This window comes from Pangasianodon hypophthalmus, chromosome 7, assembly GCF_027358585.1.
Source record: "Pangasianodon hypophthalmus isolate fPanHyp1 chromosome 7, fPanHyp1.pri, whole genome shotgun sequence".
NCBI lineage: Eukaryota > Metazoa > Chordata > Actinopteri > Siluriformes > Pangasiidae > Pangasianodon > Pangasianodon hypophthalmus.
The window spans coordinates 15,805,725-15,829,741 of record NC_069716.1 but is presented as its reverse complement, the minus strand read 5'-3'; the positions used below and the strand labels follow the sequence as shown (position 1 = coordinate 15,829,741).

At 38.1% G+C, this 24,017-nt stretch overlaps 1 protein-coding gene across 2 annotated transcripts; it reads right to left on the bottom strand.

The window, feature by feature from the left end:
• Positions 1-3,741: 3,741 nt before the first annotated feature.
• gdpd2 (glycerophosphodiester phosphodiesterase domain containing 2) lies at positions 3,742-13,069 on the bottom strand. Of its 2 annotated transcripts, none has more exons than XM_026918585.3 (15): positions 12,744-13,069; positions 10,173-10,267; positions 9,144-9,247; positions 8,835-8,928; positions 8,682-8,741; positions 8,336-8,434; positions 7,772-7,865; positions 7,144-7,283; positions 6,552-6,634; positions 6,314-6,473; positions 6,014-6,217; positions 5,722-5,864; positions 5,192-5,339; positions 4,925-5,007; positions 3,742-4,277 (listed from the first exon to the last, which is right to left on the bottom strand). In XM_026918585.3, the coding sequence occupies exons 2-15, from the start codon at positions 10,257-10,259 to the stop codon at positions 4,214-4,216; spliced, it is 1,563 nt and encodes a 520-aa protein (XP_026774386.2). In that variant the 5' UTR covers positions 10,260-10,267; positions 12,744-13,069; the 3' UTR covers positions 3,742-4,213. The 2 variants fall into 2 exon arrangements, with proteins under 2 accessions (XP_026774386.2, XP_034162084.1); XM_034306193.2 differs by having other exon boundaries at positions 10,173-10,375; positions 12,744-13,066.
• Between the last annotated feature and the right edge of the window lie 10,948 nt (positions 13,070-24,017).

The following is a 24,017-nucleotide window of genomic DNA, read 5'->3' as shown; positions in this document are numbered from 1 at the left end:
CTCAGTCATTCCATTCTTTGTGAAGTATAAGCTCAGTGTCCCGTTCCTGCGAGACCAAGCCTTTGTTGTTTCTGCTCTAGTGTTCATTAATTTAAATTAATACAGAATCAACGACATAGGCCTATTAATTTGCCTATTAATTATTTCATGAAGTGTTTAGTTTTAGGTGGTGCTTTTTGACTAACAGGTGTTTGGCTGGGGATTGAACCATTTGATTTCATCTGAAGAGACAGATCTACTGTGTACTCGACCGAATAGCCATCAGTATTACAGCTACTACTACTCTAAAAAGAATAATGGTCAACAGATATTTTTGGCCCATTAAAAATTCTCCCAGTGGCGCATGGCCCCAGACCCCCTAGTAAGGGCATAGCCTCCTATCCCTAAATCTCTAGTGACACCCTCTTCATTGGCTAAAAATTTGCCTGTTTCTTCCTTCTGATTCACATTCAGTGCTCAAACACTTTATCCAGTTAAACATAATGAATTGGTAGTTTTTTACTTTTTATAGTAATTTATCAGCTGTGGATTACTGATCAGAAGGTCGGGGGTTCAAGCCCCAGCACTGTCAAGCTGCTGCTGTTGGGCACTTAGGCAAGGCCCTTAACCACATCTGCTCCGGGGGTGCCATATCATGGCTGACCCTGCGCTCTGACCCCAGCTTCCTAGCAAGCTGGGATATGTGAAAAACTGCATTTCATTGGCTCTGTACTCGTACTCTTCACAATGACAATAAAGTTGAATCTAATATAATAAGATAATGGGTAATAAAAAATGTTTCTGAATCTTCGACAAGATATTCTTTTTAGTAGAGCCCTAAACATAAATTTTAGAATGTCAGTCCCAGTCCTGTAACTTATATGAAGTGAAATATTGGGGACATTTAAGGCAGGTCGTTAAAGCTTCACATCCTTTTCCAGCAGGTGGTGATGTACCTCCACTAAAGCTGGGCTGTACCATGGCACAGGAGATACCATCGCTGCCTTCCAGCTTCCCCAGTTTGATTCTGAGCTCAGGTTACTGTGCTGAGTTTTGCATATTTTCTCCATATCCATTTAGATTTCCTCCAGGTTCTCTGGTTTCCTCCTACCTTCCCAAAACATACTGGTACGTGGATTGGCTCCAAGTTGCGCTTTGTGTGAATGTGTCTGCATGGTGCTCTGTGATGGACTGGTGTCCCATCCAGTGTGTATTCCTGCCTCATCTCCAGTGTTCCACGGTCTTTTTCCTCATTGCTACTATTGTATAGTCCATTGCTGCAGTGTCGAGTTTGTACCTAAACAATGTTTTAAAATGGATGTCCAATTACTTAGTTAATATAATACAGAGAGATCAAGTTTTCTGATGCACTTGGCTTGTTTTATTTTACACTGTATTTTATATGAACCTTTTGGTTAGTAAAACTATGGAATTAATTATAAACAGCTACAACACAACACATGCACAAAAAGTATTTTGAGATGGAGATAAGAATATAGGAAATACAGGTGGATGGTTTAGATAGTGGCATAAAGTAAACAATGTATTTATCACTTAGATTGAAAACGGTTATTTGCAGAAAACATTAAAATAAAATAACAGATAATTCTGGTTACCAAGTGGTACAGCAGGAAAACGTACATACCGTACATCATGGGTAGATTGCGGATTTGAATCCTGATAACACCACTGCCACTGGCAGTCAAGGAAGCAAAAGGGGCTTGCTGTCTCAGTTGGAGGAATGGCATACCTCTCTCTTACCCCAGTGACAACAGCCAATTGTGGGCCTCTGTGAGCTCATGTACTGTATGTGAAAGTGGGTAGATAGCACTTTCATGCTGCCCTGCAGTTTGAAAAGATGCATTTTCTTTGCCTGTGTCTTAGAGGAAGTACATGGTAGCCTTAACCCTCCCCGGTTGGTATCGGTCATGTGATAGGGCAGGTGGGTAGGAATTTGCATTAGGGGGGATGGGGTACAATTAAAAAAAAAAAATAACATAACAAATTTGATTCTGATTAGTCAAAAGATGATAAATAAAACAAATTGTAACAAAACAAATTTATAACAAAAATGTTTTATTTCTCATATCATCATTCTCAGAAAAAAGTCTAGGATGTAAGTCTGTGATGTTATAACCCTTTCCAGAAGCTTAACAAATTCAGATGCTTTTCACAAACCTTTTCTCAGTTGTACACTATTACTGAGAAGTAGCAGTTATGGTTCTATGCACAGATGATCAAAAGCTCCTTTCAGTAAAAGGGAGCAGTGACTCAGTGGATCAAATGTTCAAATCAAGAACTGGTTCATGTTAAATTGTCCTTCTCCTGAACACTGTTATTGTGTTACTGAGCAACATTTAAAAAAAATAAACAAGCTGAAACACCTGCAGTCTGTCAGTCTGATGTACAATAATGTATTGTACCACAGATGTATTACATATAATTCTGTTCTTGGTTACATTTTTATAAGTTTTGGATTCTGATGACAGGTTTAGGACAAGTAGAAATACAAAAAATAAATCCATCATAAGTCACCCTAAATCCTTTAGCCCAGTGGTATCTGAAGTGCACTATATCAGATTCATATGGTAAAACGCCTCACTCAAAAGAGTCAGAACAGTAAACTCCAACCGAAACACTAAGATCAGCTTTCAAACATAAATGAAACAGAGACAAAACTATATCAGCCCTAAAACATTTAAAACTACAGTTTAGACTAGACGAGACTTTAAGACACTTTAAACATTTGCCCATAATACATATTTATATATATATTGTTACCTAGCGTCATTAATTTTATTTGATTTATTTCTACTATTTGCCGAGCTGAAAGGCAGAATCATTTTGGGTATTTATTCAGAAACATTTATATTGGCTGCTTCAATTTTAATTGTATGGACAAAAGAGTAATTAAAAAAAACTTTTAAAAAACACCTACAATTTAAACCAACAAACACTTCTTATAGTTTGTGTGTCCCATCTTTGTTCGGTCTCATTCTGTTATATTTTACCAGGCAGAACTTCGCCATTCAGCTCAGTAACATTTGACATGTGTGCCCCTGGCACTAATTTCTGCATCCGATGCATCCATCCATCCAAAATGAAAGCATTCATCATTATTACTGTAGCATTAAGACAGTGCCCTAATGTACACATCAGCCAACTACCAAGCCCTTTGGGAACCATGTTGGGAGAACGCTTAAACTTTTTATTTGTATTATAAACAATTATATACACTCGCCATCCACTTCAATAGGAACATCTGTAGACCTGCTCATTTATGCAGTTATCTAATCAGCCAATCATGTGGCAGCAGCCTAATGCATAAAATCATGCAGATACAGGTCAAAAGCTTCAGTTAATGTTCACATCAAACATCAGAATGGGGAAAGTGTGATCTCAGTGACTTTAACTGTGGCAGTCTATAGTAACTCAAATAAGCACTCTTTACAACCATGGTGAGCAGAAAAGCATCTCAGAACACACAACACATCAAACCTTGAAGTGGATGGACTGCAACACCAGAAGACCACATCAGGTTCCATTCCTGTCAGCCAAGAACAAGAATCTTAGGCTATCATGGCCACAGACTCACCCAAACTAGACGGTTGAAGACTGGAAAAAGACCAAGTGATTTTTTTCTAATCTTCAACTGTCCAGTTTCTGTGAGTCTATGGCCATGATAGCCTCAGATTCCTGTTCTTGGCTGACAGGAGTGGAACCCAACGTGGTCTTCTGCTGTTATAGACCAAAGTTGAAGTGTCGTCCATGCTGAGATGCTTTTCTGCTCACCATGGTTGTAAAGAATGATTATATGAGTTGCTATATCCTTCCTGGTAGCTCGAACCATTCTGGCCACTTTCCTCTGATCTCTCTTATCAATAAGGCATTTCCATCCACAGAACTGTCACTCACTCAATGTTTTTTCCACACCATCCTCACCATTCAATGTATCTGTTGACTTTATGCTTGGTGCTGCTGCCACATGATTGGCTGATTGGCTAACTGCATAAATGAGCAGGTGTCCTTAATTTAGCAATACAATGTTTTAATTGAAGTCATTTCATCTACATATAGTGTTCTTATTAAAAATTATGTGAAAAAGAGATCATTATGTAAAGCAGAAGTGCCCATCTCTGATCCAGTGTGATTTCCCTGCTCTAACACACCAATTACATGAATAGTTTAGCCAGTGAAAAAAGGCACTAAAACATTTAAAAAAATTTTTAACTGCTCAGAAGTTGAGAAGGGGGACAGTTCTTTCTGATTCCAGGACAAAAATCTGGTTCCTTGCTTTCCTGTACACAAAGAATTAAACATATTGTTTAATTTGTGTGTAATCATTATACAGCGTGTCCCAAATGTCTCCATACATAAGGGAAATTAACATTTTTTAGCAAAATGTCTTCCAACATTTTTCATGCTTATTTTATATTTGTTTTTTTCCCCCAGACAGCCTTTAAGAATGCCTTTGACAAAAGAAGAACGTATTGAAATCAGTTTCATGGCTGGATCAGGAAGCTGTCGCAAGATTGCGATGGTCATGTAATTACATGCATTACACCAAATGCGTTAAACATGTGTTCATGAGTGGGACAGACAACTCCGTATGTGTCGAAACGGCGATCATGTAGAGGATGTTTTGTAAATAAAGTTACATTTTGGTAAAGTGCTCATTTCCCCTATGTATGGTGATTTTTGGGACACCTTGTAGTTTCATCACTGAATACACTGAAGGAAAAAAGTAAGAGCAATCAGAAAATGCAAAAAAATTAACATTAACATTCATACATTTAGGATTTGTTGGTTCTATTGATTGATAGCAGAAATAGCTATGAAAACTAGAAAAAGAAAAATAAACCAGACCAATTTACTGAAGAATTGTAGTGATGTATACGAGTGTATTAAAATATAAAATTCAGTAACACATTTAGACTTATCTTACCCCTGCACACAAAACAGGGCGATCATCACCAGCAATGACACCACATCAGCAGTGATCCATATAATTCTGTACACATGAGGAGCCTGAGGAGTTTCACACACACACACACACACACACACACACACACACTCACTGAGATTAAGACACATTTTGTCACAAGGAAGCACTAACAACTTGCATAACTTTTTGAACTGCACTACAACACTAATGAAACTGACATAAATTTGAGATAAGAACAGAAAGTAAAACAGGCAAAGGGGAAATTACCAGATGCCAGTCAGGTTGAGACATATCTTTGAGGAGGTGGCATGCGTTAGTGGTCACTGAGCTGGCCCCTGCGCACCACAGTAACGAAAAAAGCCAGCGTTCGTTCACCACCCACAGGTTGACCATCACATCCTGGCTTGTCAAGTTACTATACCATGAATAGGCAACAATATAAGTATATTTAATACACCTCTACACCAAAAGTCTACATATTTCATATGTATAAGATTCATACAAGATCTTTCCACACAAGAGCAAAATAGATTTATGGCAGAAAAGACTGTCAAAGCCTGACAGTACTACAAAACAAAGGCGTTAAACAACTTACATCACAAAGGTATAATGGATTAATTTCACACTTAGTGAAATATATTATTATGCACTAACTTCCTAATATTATCTAAGCCACATATCTCATAGAACTTCCTCATGGTGTCAAACTACAGCCTTTCTCGAGCCAACATTCTGGGACCTAGTATTATCATGTCTATGCTTGCCTGAAATAGTGTGCAAACGGCTTTATTACACACCTAATCTCCTCAGTACTCAGATTATTGTATTTCACATTAAGAATTTGCCCAGCTACCAGCCCTTTAGGACTGCTGTAGACCCAGCGGAACCCTGGAGCCTGCTTCTTGACATCTTTTCTACACTTTGAAGGGAGCCACCATATCTGAAAGACATTACAGAGTCACAGAGTCAGGCATAGCAGGATTTTAAAAGACCAATCTAAAAAGCCACCACAAGGAATGTGAGAACTGAGTCGATCAGAAGACCAGCTAGCTAAGAATGAATGTAATGCAGTTCTTAAATTCAGCTCACCAAACTGTGTGAGATGCGAGAGTTCAGTATGGTCATAATCGTGTTATTGCAGTCTTCATCATTGCCATTCTTTAAGTCAAAGATAAGAGAGATGTTGTGCTGTTTTGCAAAATCTAGGAGTTGTTCAAGGGATGGCACTTTCTGTTGACGAGCAAGAGCCTTGTCTTTCTCCGAAAGGAATGACACTGACCAAAACGGGTTTGTCTGCACGAACAACAGAACATTCACTTTCTCAAAAAAAGAACAATTCAAATTCTCACACAAGAGTGTAACAAACCATGGAAAAATTCCTTATTTTACCCTGACAAACCATTCGCCTGCATTTAACCTCTGTAGTTCCTCCCAGGTGAAGTCACTGCTCTTGCTGTACGTTCGATTTTGAAACACATCATCCACGTTAGTTGTCCTCCGCAGAAAATTCATACCATTGTCATGCATTAGAAAAGGAACCATGTCCTTACTGAAGAGAGAGGAAGATTCACATTAGAATGCAGAGGCAAGACAAATAGTAGAAATATGTAACTTGGATTCGATGTACCTGAGCTGCACATCTGTCTCAAAGGCTGTCACATTGCACGCCACACTGCTGTTGAATGACATGATAGTGTTCTCTGGAGCCAGCTGAACACAGTACAGTAAAGATTTTTAAGGGAGAGTTTTACAATATATACTATATTTTAATTATCTTAATCCCTAAATATATTAATCTTTATTACCACTACATTTTCTGGTTATGATTCTTCTATACCTACTAGATCAACTACTCCAAAGGACGCAGTAATGCAAACTGAGTCTACAAATCCCTCTGATTTGAAGAACGTTCCCACATTAGACAGCAAACTCATAAAATAATGACTTTGTTTTATCAGCGTACATTCTGGGAATGATGCCAAAGGTGAAATAACCACAAATAATTCACTCTGCCATATGCTTCAAACTGACACTGGATTTAAAAAAAAAAAAAAAAAGCTGTCACACTAGAACAACTTACATGAAACATTAGAACAGAAAAATCGTTCCAAAACAGCCTGTCAGGTATGGGCAAGTGTAACGTGATACGGACTACTGTTATCTGTAGAAGTAAATCCAACACCACATGAATAGTAACTTTTCAGAAAAGCTGTGCTTACCATAGGTGCACCACGGTGGCCCACAAGACCGGGTTTTGGGGGAAGTTTGTCAGTAAGACATGGACTGTGAATCAAGAGAGGACTGAGGAAAACCATGACCAAAACTGCCATGAATACTCCAATTATGAAGATCTTAGAAACTGTGCCAACACAAAGACAACCAGTGTGCAGAGTGTTCAGTGTTTTTCTGAATAACTATTTATATTGAGAAGATGAAAAAGAATATACTTGATGAAATTTCAAATTACTTATACATGCTATGTATGACAAGATAGTGTCATGTAGGCAATATAACAAAAATATCACAATTCTTGAAGGCATTTCTATGACACGATACTGTAGTGCTTAAAAAACATTTTTAATACTTTATATACTTTTATTGTCTATTTAATGTACTGTATTTAATGTCTACAAAAATGTATTTTATAATATATATATATATATATATATATATATATATATATATATATATATATATATATATATACACACACACACACACACACACACATACATTATATAATTTAATATTTAAAAATATATATTTTTTTAAATGATCTACAAAAATGCCACTAGAAATTTGACATTTATGTGGCATGTTTCAGTGGAATATTGAGGAAGTACTCACCAGTTCTCCGAGCTCTGTAGTAACTCTGGAACACAAGCCAGCTGATGATGATCAAAGCCACAACAGCACCCAAATGCAGAAAAGGAGCTGTGGCCTATAGAATACAGCAGCACATTATCAGAGACAGTGTTACAACAAAATGTTTCTATATACGGTACTGTGCAAAGGTTTTAGGCACATGCAAAGAAATAGGCAAAGATGCCTCCAAAAATAGTTTGTATAATAAAAATACTATAAAGAGCAGTAAACAGTAACAAACTAAAGTCAATATTTGATGTGACAACCCTTTGCATTTTTAAAATATATCAGTAGACTCGGGCACAATTTGTGCAAATTGTATTTAGCTCATCAAGAAAAGCGGTCTGTTACGTAATATGTTGTTTTTATTACTAACATATACACATTTTTCTGTAACATTTAATTTTTTGTTGGAAAAGTAATGTTTGTGCCTAAAAGTAATGTAGGTGCCTAAGACTTTTTCATAGTACTGTATATGTATATACTCAGCCTCACAGTATGGAGCATTTAATCATAAAAAGCTTAGAGTTTATTTCCATTCTGCACCTGCAGTGATAAGTGAACGGTGGACCATTCTTCTTTCCATCTGACGCTCATTACACATATGCCAAGCGCGACTATAACCAGACCCATAAACAGCAAAACCTACACAATCAAAAAAAACCAAAAAAACAATCAGTAACCAGACCTGATAAGCCTATTACTGAGATATCACTTATAAGAATCTTCTCATCATTTCCTTCTGTAAAGGCTAGAACAAAAGTCTTTCGGTTTCTTTTTAGCGCACTGTGAAAGCACTGTAAATGGTCATGAATTAAAACATCTGTTCTATTGTTCAAACATTACACTTTAATATATGCTTAACCACTATATGAAAAACAGATATCTGTACCTTATGCAGCCAGTGCAATGCCAAAGGTTCTTTTATGGAAATAAGGACCAATGAAAACACCTGAAACAAGCAAGACATTTTTATTACAACAAATAACCAATTACAGGCACTTTCGGAAAATATAATTATTACTAATTTATCCTCCATTCTCACCAGGAACAGGAGGCAGTAAGTAGCCAGTACTGCAGACAGGATAACAACAATCATGTACCAGTTCACCCAAACACTGAGGCTTTCAAAGGCCTTCCTGTTAAAGTGACAAGTTATGAACAAATAATTAACTACCTACCACACTAAGATATGATTTGTAAGAAAAAAGAAAGAAAGAAAAAAATTAATTAATCATAGATATACATTTTAATTTTGTATTATTTAATTCCTTAAATATGACATTTGTATGAGCTACTTCATGTAGTGTGTGTGTGTGTGTGTGTGTGTGTGTGTGTGTGTGTGTGTCTTCACCAGTTGACATCATTGTGGTCATTGTAAGCAACAAAACAGATATACATCCAGCTTAGGGTCAGAATGGACACCAGAGAGAGAAAACTGAACCAGCAGCATACACACTGCAAAGAAGGATGAGAGAGACAACAAATATGGTACAAGTTTCTACATGATTCTAACTTACACTCATTCCAACTAACTTTCACCTGTAATCATCATACCAGCCAAACAGGTAAATTCTATTACCCGCACAAACACACATCAATCTTTCATCTTTATGTTTGGTTTCTGACAGTTCACAAGAATTGCTAAAAATCTTATGGATCAATGAAAAAAATACAAATATTACTTGCTTTCACAATCTATCTGTGTTCAGGTTGCATGGATCATGCACTTACAGTATAATTAAGTAGTTAAGACCTAGGAGTCAAATACTTCTAAATTTAAGGTCTTTTATTTGGCTAGTTGGAGCAATTTCTGTAACACAATTAAGAGATGTTCATGTTAGAAATATTTTTAAACCTCAAATGCTAATTCCCTCTTGATGCACTTTCTACCAAAAAAAAAAAACCCTGCTAAACCTTCATTTAAATATGGCATTCAAAAAAATACTCCCATCTTTATTGTATGGATGTCTAAAGTGAGGTTGGTTGCCCTGTTTGAGTCTAAGGCTCCTGGAACCATGTCCTCGTTTCCTCACGTTGAGTTTCGCTCAATTTTGAATGATGGATTGATGAGACACGACACTCTGGATGTGATAAACTAATTGCAGCTCTTAACAGCTTTTACCCAAAGCAGTCCACTGCATACATGGTTTTAGAAACTCCAGAATACATTCCTAATTAGTCTTGATATGCTAAAAAAGATTTCCTCTGCTCCAGTAATCACACTTCCAATTAACACACTTTTCATCAGGACTAAATCATCTGTCCAAGAGCACTACACTGAGTTAAAAGGAAAACACAATTACATTGTAAGTGCTCATTAAGGAAGTATTCAATGTGATATTACAAAATAATACAATTAGACAAAATTATCAGTGCTCACGTTTTGTTTGCTTTCTTTTGAACGCTTCCAGGAGCAACTGTAAATCCCTCTGAGGCAGGTTCTGAAGATGCCGTCTCTCGAGCGCATTGCGTTTTCTTCACAAATTCATGCACAGAATGAAAGTTGAATAAGAGCTCCTTCGTTATTTTGGAGCTGAGTTTTAAATTCAGGGAGGGATTCGTTAAATGACTCACATGTCAAACCTGCATGAGAAAAAGGCAATACATAGGACAAGTAGTACACTGGAACACACCTCCTAACTGATTTTTTTTCTATCAGTTACGACATTTATGGGTGAATGAATCAATCAGCAGGCATGTTGATGGACAAATAACACAAATTAATAAATTACCCAATTCTACTAATGTAGGCCAGGGAAAGAGTCAAATATCTACAGTGGTGCAAGTAACAAAGTTATAGGGGAAGTTTGCATGCCATTAATTCCATATTCAGATAAAGATATGTTCACGAGTCATCCTGCGTAGCTACTGAGTTTATTGTATATGGTTTACATTACTGGTGAGTATTTCATGGCCAGAAAACAGCCAGGAAAATCTGGACTCTGGAATACACACAGCACACCAGCAATAATGGCTAGGTTTTATTTAGATACAATAAACAAAACAATTCAACAATTCTGTAGCCGTCTAGTTCATAATTTAAGGCTCCTGGCAAGACTTCTTTTAACCAAATACACCTGGCCTCCTCAAACCAGGGCGTAGTAATTAACTTGTCAAGGTGGATTTTTTCCCTTTATCTGGAGCTTTTCCCGTAGACCGAAACAGAATACACCATCAAAAGGTGCTTTTTCATGAGCTGCTTCTCTCACCTCACAACTGACGATCAGACTGGCATGATAGACGGGTATTTAAAAAAAAAAAAAAAGTCAATAAAGTAGGACAAGTTCTGAGGAGAAAAAAGACCAGTTAACAAATCTGGCCTGACTGGAGAAAAAGTGGATACAAAGAGCTCAGCATTACTGCAATTAAAATGAATGTGTTCATTTAACATGTATCCCTGTATGCCTCTGGTTGATATATAAGCAGTAAAAAATAACAAAACTTCAAACCTGCAAGGACAGCTTAGATCATATGACCAGACATGTTCCACCCAAGGGTGTGATTTACTGCCAATATTGTATACTGTGATAAAATAATGAATTTGATTAAGGTAATTAAAATAAATAGTCTGGCATAACTCTAGTCTTAACATTATGCTATAGTGGTATAGATGGTGCCATCAAAGAATATATTACAAGTTATGACATGTTGAAATATGTTACAAAAGTTTAAAAATATGGCATGCATACCTCAGGTGAAAAATCTGAGAAAACTGTATTTCAGAAATTACTGTTAGCTATGGGTTCTTTGCTTCTATGCCAACTCTTGCACTCAGTTTTATACAAAATAGGGGCTCTGGGTGCAAAAGTATCTATTTTAACTCCATCTATTTCCTGCTTGAGAAGTTTAGCCGTGCAGGCCGTTACAAGATTTGTCTTCCATGTAATGTAAAGCTTTCAGTAGAAAGCACTACACCATGAAACCACAAAGGTGAACTCATCGCACTAACCTCGGTCAATTCTATGCAATAAACCTGCAACCATGACGTACTCTCTCTTCTGAATTTAGAATCGATCTTGGGTGCAGGTGTATAAAACACAGCAAGTCTATATTTCTCCACTACAGACAGGAGTCACACAAATTCACCAGTAAGTCTGAACAGCTGCAATAAACACAAAATTCATTCAAAGCCTATGTAGAGTTCCTTATAAATCATTCACCAGCTTTAATATCCTTCATTTTTTTTATTGATGTGCTTTTGACTCAATGTAAATAAACTGAGCTTGGTTTTAAACCCCTTCTATACATGCATGGATATATGCATAAAGTGTACAGATGGCAAGAACGAAGGATTTGACAAATAGCTTCACATTTTTTTGTCTAGCACAGGAGTGTGCACATAACTGTTAACAGAGTTAATTAGTTTTGACTCGTGGCTTTGATGGGAATGGAGTGTCTGTGCTGCATTTTATTCTTCATTGTGTTGCTGTTTTCTTTTTAATGACTAGGGCTTGACTAGGCTATCGTGGGAACTGAATCCAGGACTTAGACTGCTTGAACAAGTTGACTAGGATCTGGGGTCCCATCCAGGGAGCAGACTATTCCTTCCTCTTACTGAACATGAATGGATGAATGAATGAAGGAAGGACGGAAGGAAAGTAGACTTTGACATACAGAATTGGTGTGTGCTTTTGGAGCTCTTTGTTTCTCCTACCATCTTCCACTTGTTTCTGATCAACAGGCTGAGCTAGTCTAGGTACTATTCTCACTGTCGGTAATTCCACTTGAAGGTGGTTTTCAGTAAAAGCAACTGATTGTAACCAGATCTGGCAACAGACAACGACACACCACCAATCAGTTCACTTTTAAACTGTACAGCATCAAAGATGCTTTTCCAGACTCGGTTTAACAACAACAGCAAAAAGATAATACTACAAAACTACATAATATGGTCTAAGGTGAATACAATCCGTTAATTAGTCAACCGTGGAATCAAACCAGAATCCCTTACCTTAACATTCCAAGTAGAAGGAATTTAACTTCGCTAACATGCCTTAACACTTCAGCACACATCAACCTCCTGCACGTGGGGCTTTTTAACACACACACACACACACACACAAAGAAAGAGAGCTCGCTCGTGTGTGTGTGTGTGTGTGTGTGTTTCTCGCATGTCGGGAGCTGAATGTTAATGAATGTGATTGAAATTCCTCTGGGGGCCGGCAACTTTAAGAAGCCCAGTTGTCAATGGAAAACTTGAAAACTGATTACTTTAAATCTACTGAATTAGACTCGGACTTAAACCAACGGAACAGAAACAGTTCTTCTTGCGCTAGTCTGGAAACGTACGACATTTAAATGCAAATAAAGTGAACATTCAGGAAACGTATTTAATAATGTATTGATATGCTGTAAACTTAGAACCAAATTAATGTCTAAATGTTCTAATGAGCAAGCCAGAGGTGATGATGGCAAGGAAAAACTCCCTGAGAGGATATGAGGAAGAAACCTTGGGAGGAACCAGACTCAAAAGGGAACCCATTATCATCTGGGTGATAGTGCGGTTATAAATAAATCCCTTCTATAACTGTGTACTACATGGACAAATAGTGCAATTGTGTAACCAGGAAATTCATTACAGTATTCACATGAAGTCTGTTTTGTTGAACATATCCACTGTCCACTGACGGAGACCTGAGTGCAAAACTGCTCGCGGCAACCGCAGCCCACAACTGCCCATATGAACTGCAGTCCAAAGCCATCTCCACAGTCCCCAAGCAGCACCATCCCCAGCAATCCCAATGATCTTCAGGCCCTCCATGTGGGGCCACCCCCAGCAGCAGCAAGCAATCTCCAACCGATGAGAACTCCAACCAGAAGTAGGGCATCAGGATGGATCAGGCAGGTCCAGAGAGCAGAAGGGGTCAGGGCCACTGGTATATCAGAAGTAGCATGTGTAGCTTGACAGAGATTGTTAAGTAGGTTTTTGGCCTGTAATGGTTACGGACAATGTACTTTGTGTGCAGAGTGCAAGCAGGGACTCCGACAAGAGTAGCTGTGACAGCATAACTAAAAGGGAGAGCCAGAAGGTAACACAGATATGATGGCACCCTGGGACATAAAGCTGCCAGCCACTCCACTGTCAACAAACCTGAGTAAACTTGTGAGCAAGGCATCCAAACATCCCAGTTCACCACAACACCCTGTGTCTGTGAACCCTTGAGATCTGCTCCTGTAACCAAGAAAAAACTATTCACAAAAGGCTTGACTAAACAAATATGTTTTCAACATTTATGTTTTCAACATAAACATCCCTTTTGCACACCCACTCTCACACACACACATGCAAGGGCATTTCCTCTTTGGTGTAAGCAATGCATTTTAACAATTCAGTCCTGGATCTGTTGATTGCATTTTATTTATAATGCAAAAATATCTAACACACATTTTCCAGTTAATCGTCTTCAGAATGTGGATCCAGAGCCTATTCCAGCAGGAATACACTACGAATAGGATATCAGTCCATCACAGGGAACCATACACACATTCCAACTACTGGCATGTTTAGGGGAGGTAGGATGAAACTGTAGAACTTGGAGAAAATCCACACGGACATAGGGACAACATGTGAAACTCCACACTCACAGGATTGATCCAGGGAGTCTGGAGCTGCGAGGCTCTTCCGTCCACTTCCGTGTACATCACTAGGTTTCCTTGCTGAAGCTCACCTGTGATGCCCAGAACTGGAGCAGAAAATCCCCACAGGAAGCTAAGAACCCTCAAATATACATAAACCTTACTCTTAGAGGTCTACTGCTCTGCAGATGCAGAAACTAGTTCTTACTTCTTGCCTGATCCAGTTAAACCAGTGACTGAATAGTAGAGGTAAACATTTTGGTTTTTTAAAGTCATTTAGAACAAACAGCTCAGTTCACCAGTAAAAGCACTCTTTACTCACAAATGACTCATTGCCAGCACCTGGGGCAGAGAAGAGATCCTTCAGCATTTTTAAACAGAATGCTTCAACAAACAGAACAAAACAGATAATGAGGAAGGAAGTGAACATCAAGAGTAAACTATTAGAAATCTTTACCAGTAAGTGATAAAGACTATATTGAGCACAGAATATACAGTGGATATAAAAAGTCTACACATCCCTGTTAAAATGGCAGGTTTTTGTGACGTAAAAAAATGAAACCAAGATAAATCGAAAGGTATCGATCAGGAGAGAGGTACAAAAAATGTACACTTTGGGTTATTGATGTAAAAAATGAAGCCAAGATAAATCATGTCAGAACTTTTTCCACCCTCAGTGTGAAATTACAACATATAAAAATTAAGTGGAAAACAATCAGAAACATTTTAGGGAAAAATAGGAAAAATAAAAAACTTACAATAACCTGGTTGCATAAGTGTGCACACCCCTAAACTAATACATTGTTGAAGCATATTTTGATATTATTACACCACCCAGTCTTTTTGGTTAAGAGTCTATCAGCGTGGCACATCTTAACTTGGCAATATTTTCTCACTCTTTCTTGCAAAACTAGTGATGTGTATGGTAGTGGATGCCCAGGACTGGAGCTGAAAACACCTATAGGAAGCTAAGAACCCTCAATTATATAAAAACCTTACTCTTAGAGGTCTACTGGTCTGCAGATACAGAAACTAATTCTAGTAATGCCTGATACCTTTTGACAGTGGGACCCTGTACAGGCTTTTTAAGCTCTTTGCGGACCTCAGATGAAACCAAGAAGATGTCAAGAAAATCCTACAGAAACAGCTTTTTTACACCACAAAAAGCTGACATTTTAACAGGGGTGTATAGACTTTTTATAACCACTATACGTTTACAGCATTTAGCAGATGCCCTTATCCAGAGCAGCTTGCTGTGTAAGTTTGCACTGTAGTTTTCAGTCAGAAGCTTATCACCTATTTCACTAGGTCTTGGAATACCATGAAGCGAAAAACTGCACAAGCTTTGTTTTTCCACTTTGAATAGATTCAGAGTTAATTCAAATGCTTGATGAAGAAATAGGTTTTTAATTTTTAATGCACTGCTTTTTATTTGTAAAGCTGTTAATATATAAAATGCAGCTCATAGTGCTAAAAAGACAATAAAATATATAAATTAATAAGAATAATTAAAGTAGAAATATAATAAAATGTAAATCAATAAGAAACATGAGAAAAACAAGAATAAGAATAAAAACAGAAGCAATCATACAAAAGGATCTGTAAAAGAAAAACAAGAATAACAGAATAAGAGTAAAAAAAACAGGAAAAAAAACAGAAACATATACATAGTTTATAAAAATGGGTTCAGCTGCTTTTCAAATTTATATGCTTTATTTGCCTGGGTGCAAAAGTATTTATTTTAACTCCACTGTCCCATCACAGTGGTACAATCTTAGATAATTTTAAAGTATCATTATATACATGTATATCATGATATACATTTTTAAAGTCTACAGCAACCATGACTGGTTTCAGACATCCATCAGAGATCTATATGCTCCAACAAAAGTCTATGCACCTTAAAGTCATCAATCACAACAGGAAGTGAGATTTGGTCCAGCAACATAACATTCCTTGCTTACAAAGGTCCAGATAAGCAACTAACATGATGGCATGGTGATTACATTCCTTTTAATGTCTAAATATTTGAGATTAGTCCATTGATATAAATAGGTACTTCAAACTGATGTCCTATGTTTTGTTTCGCACTGGCACGTCACATTACCACTTCTGACTAGCACCACAGACTACGCACAGATAAGATATCTGTTTTGAACTTGATGTGTAGAAAAGACTGCATAGGTTTCTGTCATATTTAAACATTCTAGTTTTGTTTGCTGACATGTCTTCCCTTTCTTGATGAGCTAAATAATTATCTACAGGTAGTTTTTTCATACATTTATCAGTTTTGCTACAGTATTTTTAAGTGCTTGATTTGTTCCACTGAAACACTTTGCTGGGTCTGCATCCAGTCTACCAGTTGACAACCCCTGGATATGGTTGTCCAAACCTGCTCCTGAATCTCTGGGTTTTTTCCCTCATTTTCTTCCTACTTTGGTCTTGGCCAATTCCAATCCACCCCTAGGCTAAGAAGGCTAACATTTGCTTCCTCCGAGCCAGCCACACTCAGAAAAAAGCCATATCTGCCCACATATGAACTCACAGATGCCTACGATGGGCTAATGTTGCTGTGACATTGACAGGGAATAGAGAGGATACCATCCCTCTCATCCAGAGAGCACGGGTAATTTTGCTCCCATGTCTGCTGGCAATGGATGATCTCTCGACCATAGAGTGAATACTTTTCTTTGCTGACTTTTTTTTTTTTTACAAGCCGTTTCATCATTTCACTAATTAGACCACAAAGGGTAAATTAAATAATAATAATAATTAAACATCTGTGAAAATCTTCCCTTTGTTGAGCTCCATCAGTTAAACAATTACCTACAGCCATTTTTTGGTCACACGTTGATCAGCACTGCTACAGTGTTCAATCGCTTGGTTCAATCCACTAAAATACTTTTGCTGGATCCGCATCAAGACCTCAGTCTGCTAGTTACAACTCCTGGATATGGTTGTCCAAACCTGCTCCTGAATCTCTACTGCACTGCACAGTTTAGTTCTAATCTAACATAGCTGATCTAACATAGCTGATCAGTGTTAATATCTGAATATCAGAGCCCAGTATGTCTTTCCTAGACCAGAGGCTATTTTCACGGACAGTTTAGTACAAAGATAGAACAATATTGACCACTGTGACAAGGTTATTGCAACGAGCTCAGCTTTGTGGTGTGAGCACTTTCACTGAGAACATTACCTCATGACAGCTTGCATGACTAAAAATCTTCAAGGGAGAATGGCCTGTCATTGGTGCAAGAGGAAATGCCATGCACCCAGCAAATCATTGCCCATTATGGTTTGAACGAACAATGAAAGCATGTACAGTTGTCCAAACACTGTTAGCATTGTACAATAATTGCACAATCAGAATTCATGCTTTTCCTGCTTGAGAAGTTTAGCCGTGCAGGCCGTTACAAGATTTGTCTTCCATGTAATGTAAAGCTTTCAGTAGAAAGCACTACACCATGAAACCACAAAGGTGAACTCATCGCACTAACCTCGGTCAATTCTATGCAATAAACCTGCAACCATGACGTACTCTCTCTTCTGAATTTAGAATCGATCTTGGGTGCAGGTGTATAAAACACAGCAAGTCTATATTTCTCCACTACAGACAGGAGTCACACAAATTCACCAGTAAGTCTGAACAGCTGCAATAAACACAAAATTCATTCAAAGCCTATGTAGAGTTCCTTATAAATCATTCACCAGCTTTAATATCCTTTATTTTTTTTATTGATGTGCTTTTGACTCAATGTAAATAAACTGAGCTTGGTTTTAAACCCCTTCTATACATGCATGGATATATGCATAAAGTGTACAGATGGCAAGAACGAAGGATTTGACAAATAGCTTCACATTTTTTTGTCTAGCACAGGAGTGTGCACATAACTGTTAACAGAGTTAATTAGTTTTGACTCGTGGCTTTGATGGGAATGGAGTGTCTGTGCTGCATTTTATTCTTCATTGTGTTGCTGTTTTCTTTTTAATGACTAGGGCTTGACTAGGCTATCGTGGGAACTGAATCCAGGACTTAGACTGCTTGAACAAGTTGACTAGGATCTGGGGTCCCATCCAGGGAGCAGACTATTCCTTCCTCTTACTGAACATGAATGGATGAATGAATGAAGGAAGGACGGAAGGAAGGAAGGAAGGAAAGTAGACTGGGACATACAGAATTGGTGTGTACTTTTGGAGCTCTTTGTTCCTCCTACCATCTTCCACTTGTTTCTGATCAACAGGTATGGAGGAATTTCCTGTTATCTATATCAATATCATTTGTTAATCAGTATTATATCAATCAGTATCTATGCAACAGTGTTGAAAAGTGACCTTAAATCACCTCACATATTAAATTTTATAGCTTCATTTATATACTACACTGTACCATTTCTAGTGCATTTAGAAGAGTGACTCTAGGCCTGTGGTCCTGCAGGGATGTTTCTGTGAGAATGGACTGGTGTGACCTTGAAGATGGAGTTGTTGTTTTTTTTAAGGTGAAGGCTAGTGCTGTTTTTGAAACATAAACTGACTGAACTCTCGCCGCGGTTAAAACTAAGATAAGAGGACAGTGAAATAATTGTGACGAGAGGCAGATGAAAACTCCATCCAATGAGATTATTGTTTTAGAATTGTATAAAAGCATGAGCCACGACTATGTAAATCAGATGCTCTCCAGACCACCTCGGCTTTGTTGTTTAATTCAATAAAGTCTATAGATTTTTGGCATCCAGAACCCCTTGACTTTGTAACTTATATTTCTTATTCTGATTTGCAGAAGTATTTGCCACGACAAAGGCTGAGCTAGTCTAGGTACTATTCTCACTGTCGGTAACAGATTTATGCTCCTATTCTACTTCCACTTGAAGGTGGTTTTCAGTAAAAGCAAATGAATGTAACCAGATCTGGCAACAGACGACGACACACCACCAATACAGCGTCAAAGATGCTTTTCCAGACTCGGTTTAACAACAACAGCAAAAAGATAATACTACAAAACTACATAATATGGTCTAAGGTGAATACAATCCGTTAATTAGTCAACCGTGGAATCAAACCAGAATCCCTTACCTTAACATTCCAAGTAGAAGGAATTTAACTTCGCTAACATGCCTTAACACTTCAGCACACATCAACCTCCTGCACGTGGGGCTTTTTAACACACACACACACACACACACAAAGAAAGAGAGCTCGCTCGTGTGTGTGTGTGTGTGTGTGTGTGTGTGTGTGTGTGTGTGTGTGTGTGTGTTTCTCGCATGTCGGGAGCTGAATGTTAATGAATGTGATTGAAATTCCTCTGGGGGCCGGCAACTTTAAGAAGCCCAGTTGTCAATGGAAAACTTGAAAACTGATTACTTTAAATCTACTGAATTAGACTCGGACTTAAACCAACGGAACAGAAACAGTTCTTCTTGCGCAAGTCTGGAAACGTACGACATTTAAACGCAAATAAAGTGAACATTCAGGAAACGTATTTAATAATGTATTGATATGCTGTAAACTTAGAACCAAATTAATGTCTAAATGTTCTAATGAGCAAGCCAGAGGTGATGATGGCAAGGAAAAACTCCCTGAGAGGATATGAGGAAGAAACCTTGGGAGGAACCAGACTCAAAAGGGAACCCATTATCATCTGGGTGATAGTGCGGTTATAAATAAATCCCTTCTATAACTGTGTACTACATGGACAAATAGTGCAATTGTGTAACCAGGAAATTCATTACAGTTTTCACATGAAGTCTGTTTTGTTGAACCTATCCACTGTCCACTGACGGAGACCTGAGTGCAAAACTGCTCGCGGCAACCGCAGCCCACAACTGCCCATATGAACTGCAGTCCAAAGCCATCTCCACAGTCCCCAAGCAGCACCATCCCCAGCAATCCCAATGATCTTCAGGCCCTCCATGTGGGGCCACCCCCAGCAGCAGCAAGCAATCTCCAACCGATGAGAACTCCAACCAGAAGTAGGGCATCAGGATGGATCAGGCAGGTCCAGAGAGCAGAAGGGGTCAGGGTCACTGGTATATCAGAAGTAGCATGTGTAGCTTGACAGAGAGAGACAGAGATTATTAGGTAAGTTTTTGGCCGGGAATGATTAAAGACAATGTACTTTGCGTGGAGAGTACATTGAGAGTACACGCAAGGGCATTTCCTCTTTGGTGTAAGCAATGCATTTTAACAATTCAGTCCTGGATCTGTTGATTGCATTTTATTTATAATGCAAAAATATCTAACACACATTTTCCAGTTAATCGTCTTCAGAATGTGGATCCAGAGCCTATTCCAGCAGGAATACACTACGAATAGGATATCAGTCCATCACAGGGAACCATACACACATTCCAACTACTGGCATGTTTAGGGGAGGTAGGATGAAACTGTAGAACTTGGAGAAAATCCACACAGACATAGGGACAACATGTGAAACTCCACACTCACAGGATTGATCCAGGGAGTCTGGAGCTGCGAGGCTCTTTGTTTCTCCTACCATCTTCCACTTGTTTCTGATCAACAGGCTGAGCTAGTCTAGGTACTATTCTCACTGTCGGTAACAGATTTATGCTCCTATTCTACTTTCACTTGGAGGTGGTTTTCAGTAAAAGCAACTGACAAAGTAATGTAACCAGATCTGTCAACAGACAACGACACACCACCAATCAGTTCCGTTTTAAACTGTGCAGCCTCAAAGATGCTTTTTCAGACTTGGTTTAACAGCAGTAAAAAAAAAAAAAAAAAAAAAAAAAAGATAATTCTACAATACTAGATATTACGGTCTAAGGTGAATACAATCCATTAAACACCACTTCATCATGTCTGAGCCACTTTTCTGCAGCAGGTGACTGTGAGTCACTGTGCAGCTCCCTTAAGGAGAAAGGTGAGGAGTAAAGCTATAGTGCTGAAGTTCCTGTTGGTAGTAATTTGTAAAGCAAAGGAAATTCTGGAGGGGCCCTTGTATCTCTTCTTCCAGAGCAGCAGTCCCTTTGATGGACAAGGGGATGAATGTGTGAATGTAGAACAGTGGCCCCTGACAGCAGGTTTATAGCACAGTCCCAGGGTCTGTGTAACAAGAGTGGCAATGACACTGGCTTGCTTAAGACCTCTATCAGACAATGTTGTTCCATGGGCATATTCTTCAGCCCTTGTGCTGCCAGGCTCTCTATAGAGGTGGAAGACTACTGGAATTGAAGACAATGGTCACCTTATCATGGGGTCATATTCCTCCAGCCATGGGAATCCTGAATCACAGAATGTCCAGATGAATCAATGACATATAGTGAAAGACTCTCATGGTTTCATGGGGATCTTACAGGCTTTTTACAATTGTGTATATGCATAGTTTTGTATGTAAATTGTGCATACACATTTCTAAACAATAACTTGATTTATCAAGTTATTCTTGTGTTTGAGAAAGAGCGTACATCTCCTGAACATGTGTATGCAGAAACCCCTAGTGGTAGAAAAGTGTGATCACAGATAAATTAGGAGGACTTCCCATTCCCCTTATTGTCAATCATGTCAGCATAATTGACAGCGGATTTGCTGATAATGGTGCTCACAAAAAGATGCAGACAGGTGACACAGATAAAACGTAAATAAATCATATAAAGGTACATCTAAAGATTGATTGGCATGATACAGATAATAGCTTGTTTTGCTTGAAGATTTGGCACATGCCACTTTGTGCAGGGAATGTCTGTTTAGGGGCCACAGCAACCTCTTTTCGAAGAGTGATGAGTGGTTGTTCAATTGATTTTGTTTGCCCAGTGCAATTTTAGTTGATCTCAGAAAGCTGCAATGTGTTACAATTTTGTATTGATAGCAGTAAAAAAAAAATAAAAAAATCCATCACCACAATCAGTTACATTGGCTGCCTGTACAACTTCGGCTTATGATGTTGGTCTTACTTTTTAATTACTTTTAAAAAAACTTTTTAGTGCTCCTTTATCACTGCCACCATAGTGTCTTAATGCTTTCGAACACCTCCGTGTTTTGGAATACCTCCCTCTCTCAGACAGTGTTACTGAATTTCTTCTTTTAAAGTTGGGCTGAAAACATTGCTGTCCTATCAACACTTTCACCCTCATTTCTTACTCTTATTAGGGCTTTCACCTAACCATAGGCTGATATTTTTGGTTCTACTAATGTCTGCCAGTCTACCTTCTGTATTGGGTTTAAGAAAACTGCTGTGTAAATAAATAAATAAATAATCAACACTTGTAATCTAACTGTACTCTATGTAATACTTTTACTGTTATCACACATACTTACACTGCACATTATTTTGTATGATAAATGATGCCTGTTCAGTGAGTAAAACAAAATTACAGGGTACCAAGAAAGACTCCTTTTTTTATTGTTCATTACAGCAGATGTTCGTTCTTTCCTTTATAATAAGCTTACCTCCCTCGTGAGTTGTTAATGTGTTGAGATTGTGACCCAATTAGCCTGAGAACAATGGTCTCTGTTAGTTATGGACATTTTCCTTAGTTTGTCTGGGACATAGGGGATTGATATGTAGAGAGGGGTGTGTCTCAGGCTTTAGTTTAGCTCTCCTTAATTTTAAGCTGTTGTGCTACAAATAAAACAGAGATGCACATGTGAGAACTTTGCCAGCAGTATAACCCCTAGAAAACACTTTTCTTTCAAACACATCAAATCAGAGAATTGCTCTGGATTCTCATAATGTCCTTTTTTTATGTATTGTGCTAGGTGTATGTTATTTGCGTGCTCCATGAATGTGTAATCCTTTCTTTTTAAAAGGATTTTTATTTGTTATTTTTATTTGTTGTTGTGTTTTTGTGTGGGGGGTGGGGTGGGGGGTTTAGGGTTGCGGGTGCTATGTCAGGGCTATGGCTGAACCTTTGCCACAGCCTTCCTGCTGGTATCTGTTTACACAGAATCATAAGACTTCATCCGGATTCTCCAGAGAGGCAGAATCAACATCACGATTTCTGCAAATGTGTGCCACACTGAATCCCAGGATTCTCTCTATTGATGCCATGGCTGACTATACTGACATCACTTCATGGATGAGGACCAACCAAAGAGACACCATCGCAATGTAACTATAAATCTTCTCTATGCACCTTCTTCAGTGTTGGCATGATAGCTTAGCTAGAATTAGTTTTGCCCATTTTGCCTTCACTGTCTGTTTATGTCTGTCATTCAGCTCATTATCCAACTGTCTTATCTATCAGTATTTTCATTAGATTTGTATATATTTTCCATTGCCATATTTTGTTTTATTGCTGCTATATCTTTCTTCTTTCTTCTTGTATGTCTCTCATCACAAAAGAGTTCTATAAACTCTCAGTGGATTCACTTAATTTGACAAAAATCAAATATCCTTCAGCAAATTATTACTATTTTTTATATTGGTTAATGCATTCTGAGATCTTTTTTGTTCGTGGCACTGGTGCACAGTTTAATAGAATTTTTTAAAATTAAAAATTAATAATAACTTTTAATATTTCATTTAATAGTAACACTTTACCCCTACACATTTGTAAATCATGACTCACATGTGATCTGATAGGCTTTTGAGGTAACTTTTCACCAGCATCAAGTCAAGTCAAGTCAAGTCAAGTCGAGCTTTATTGTCATTCTGCTACATGTGTGGACATATAGTGGAATGAAATGTCGT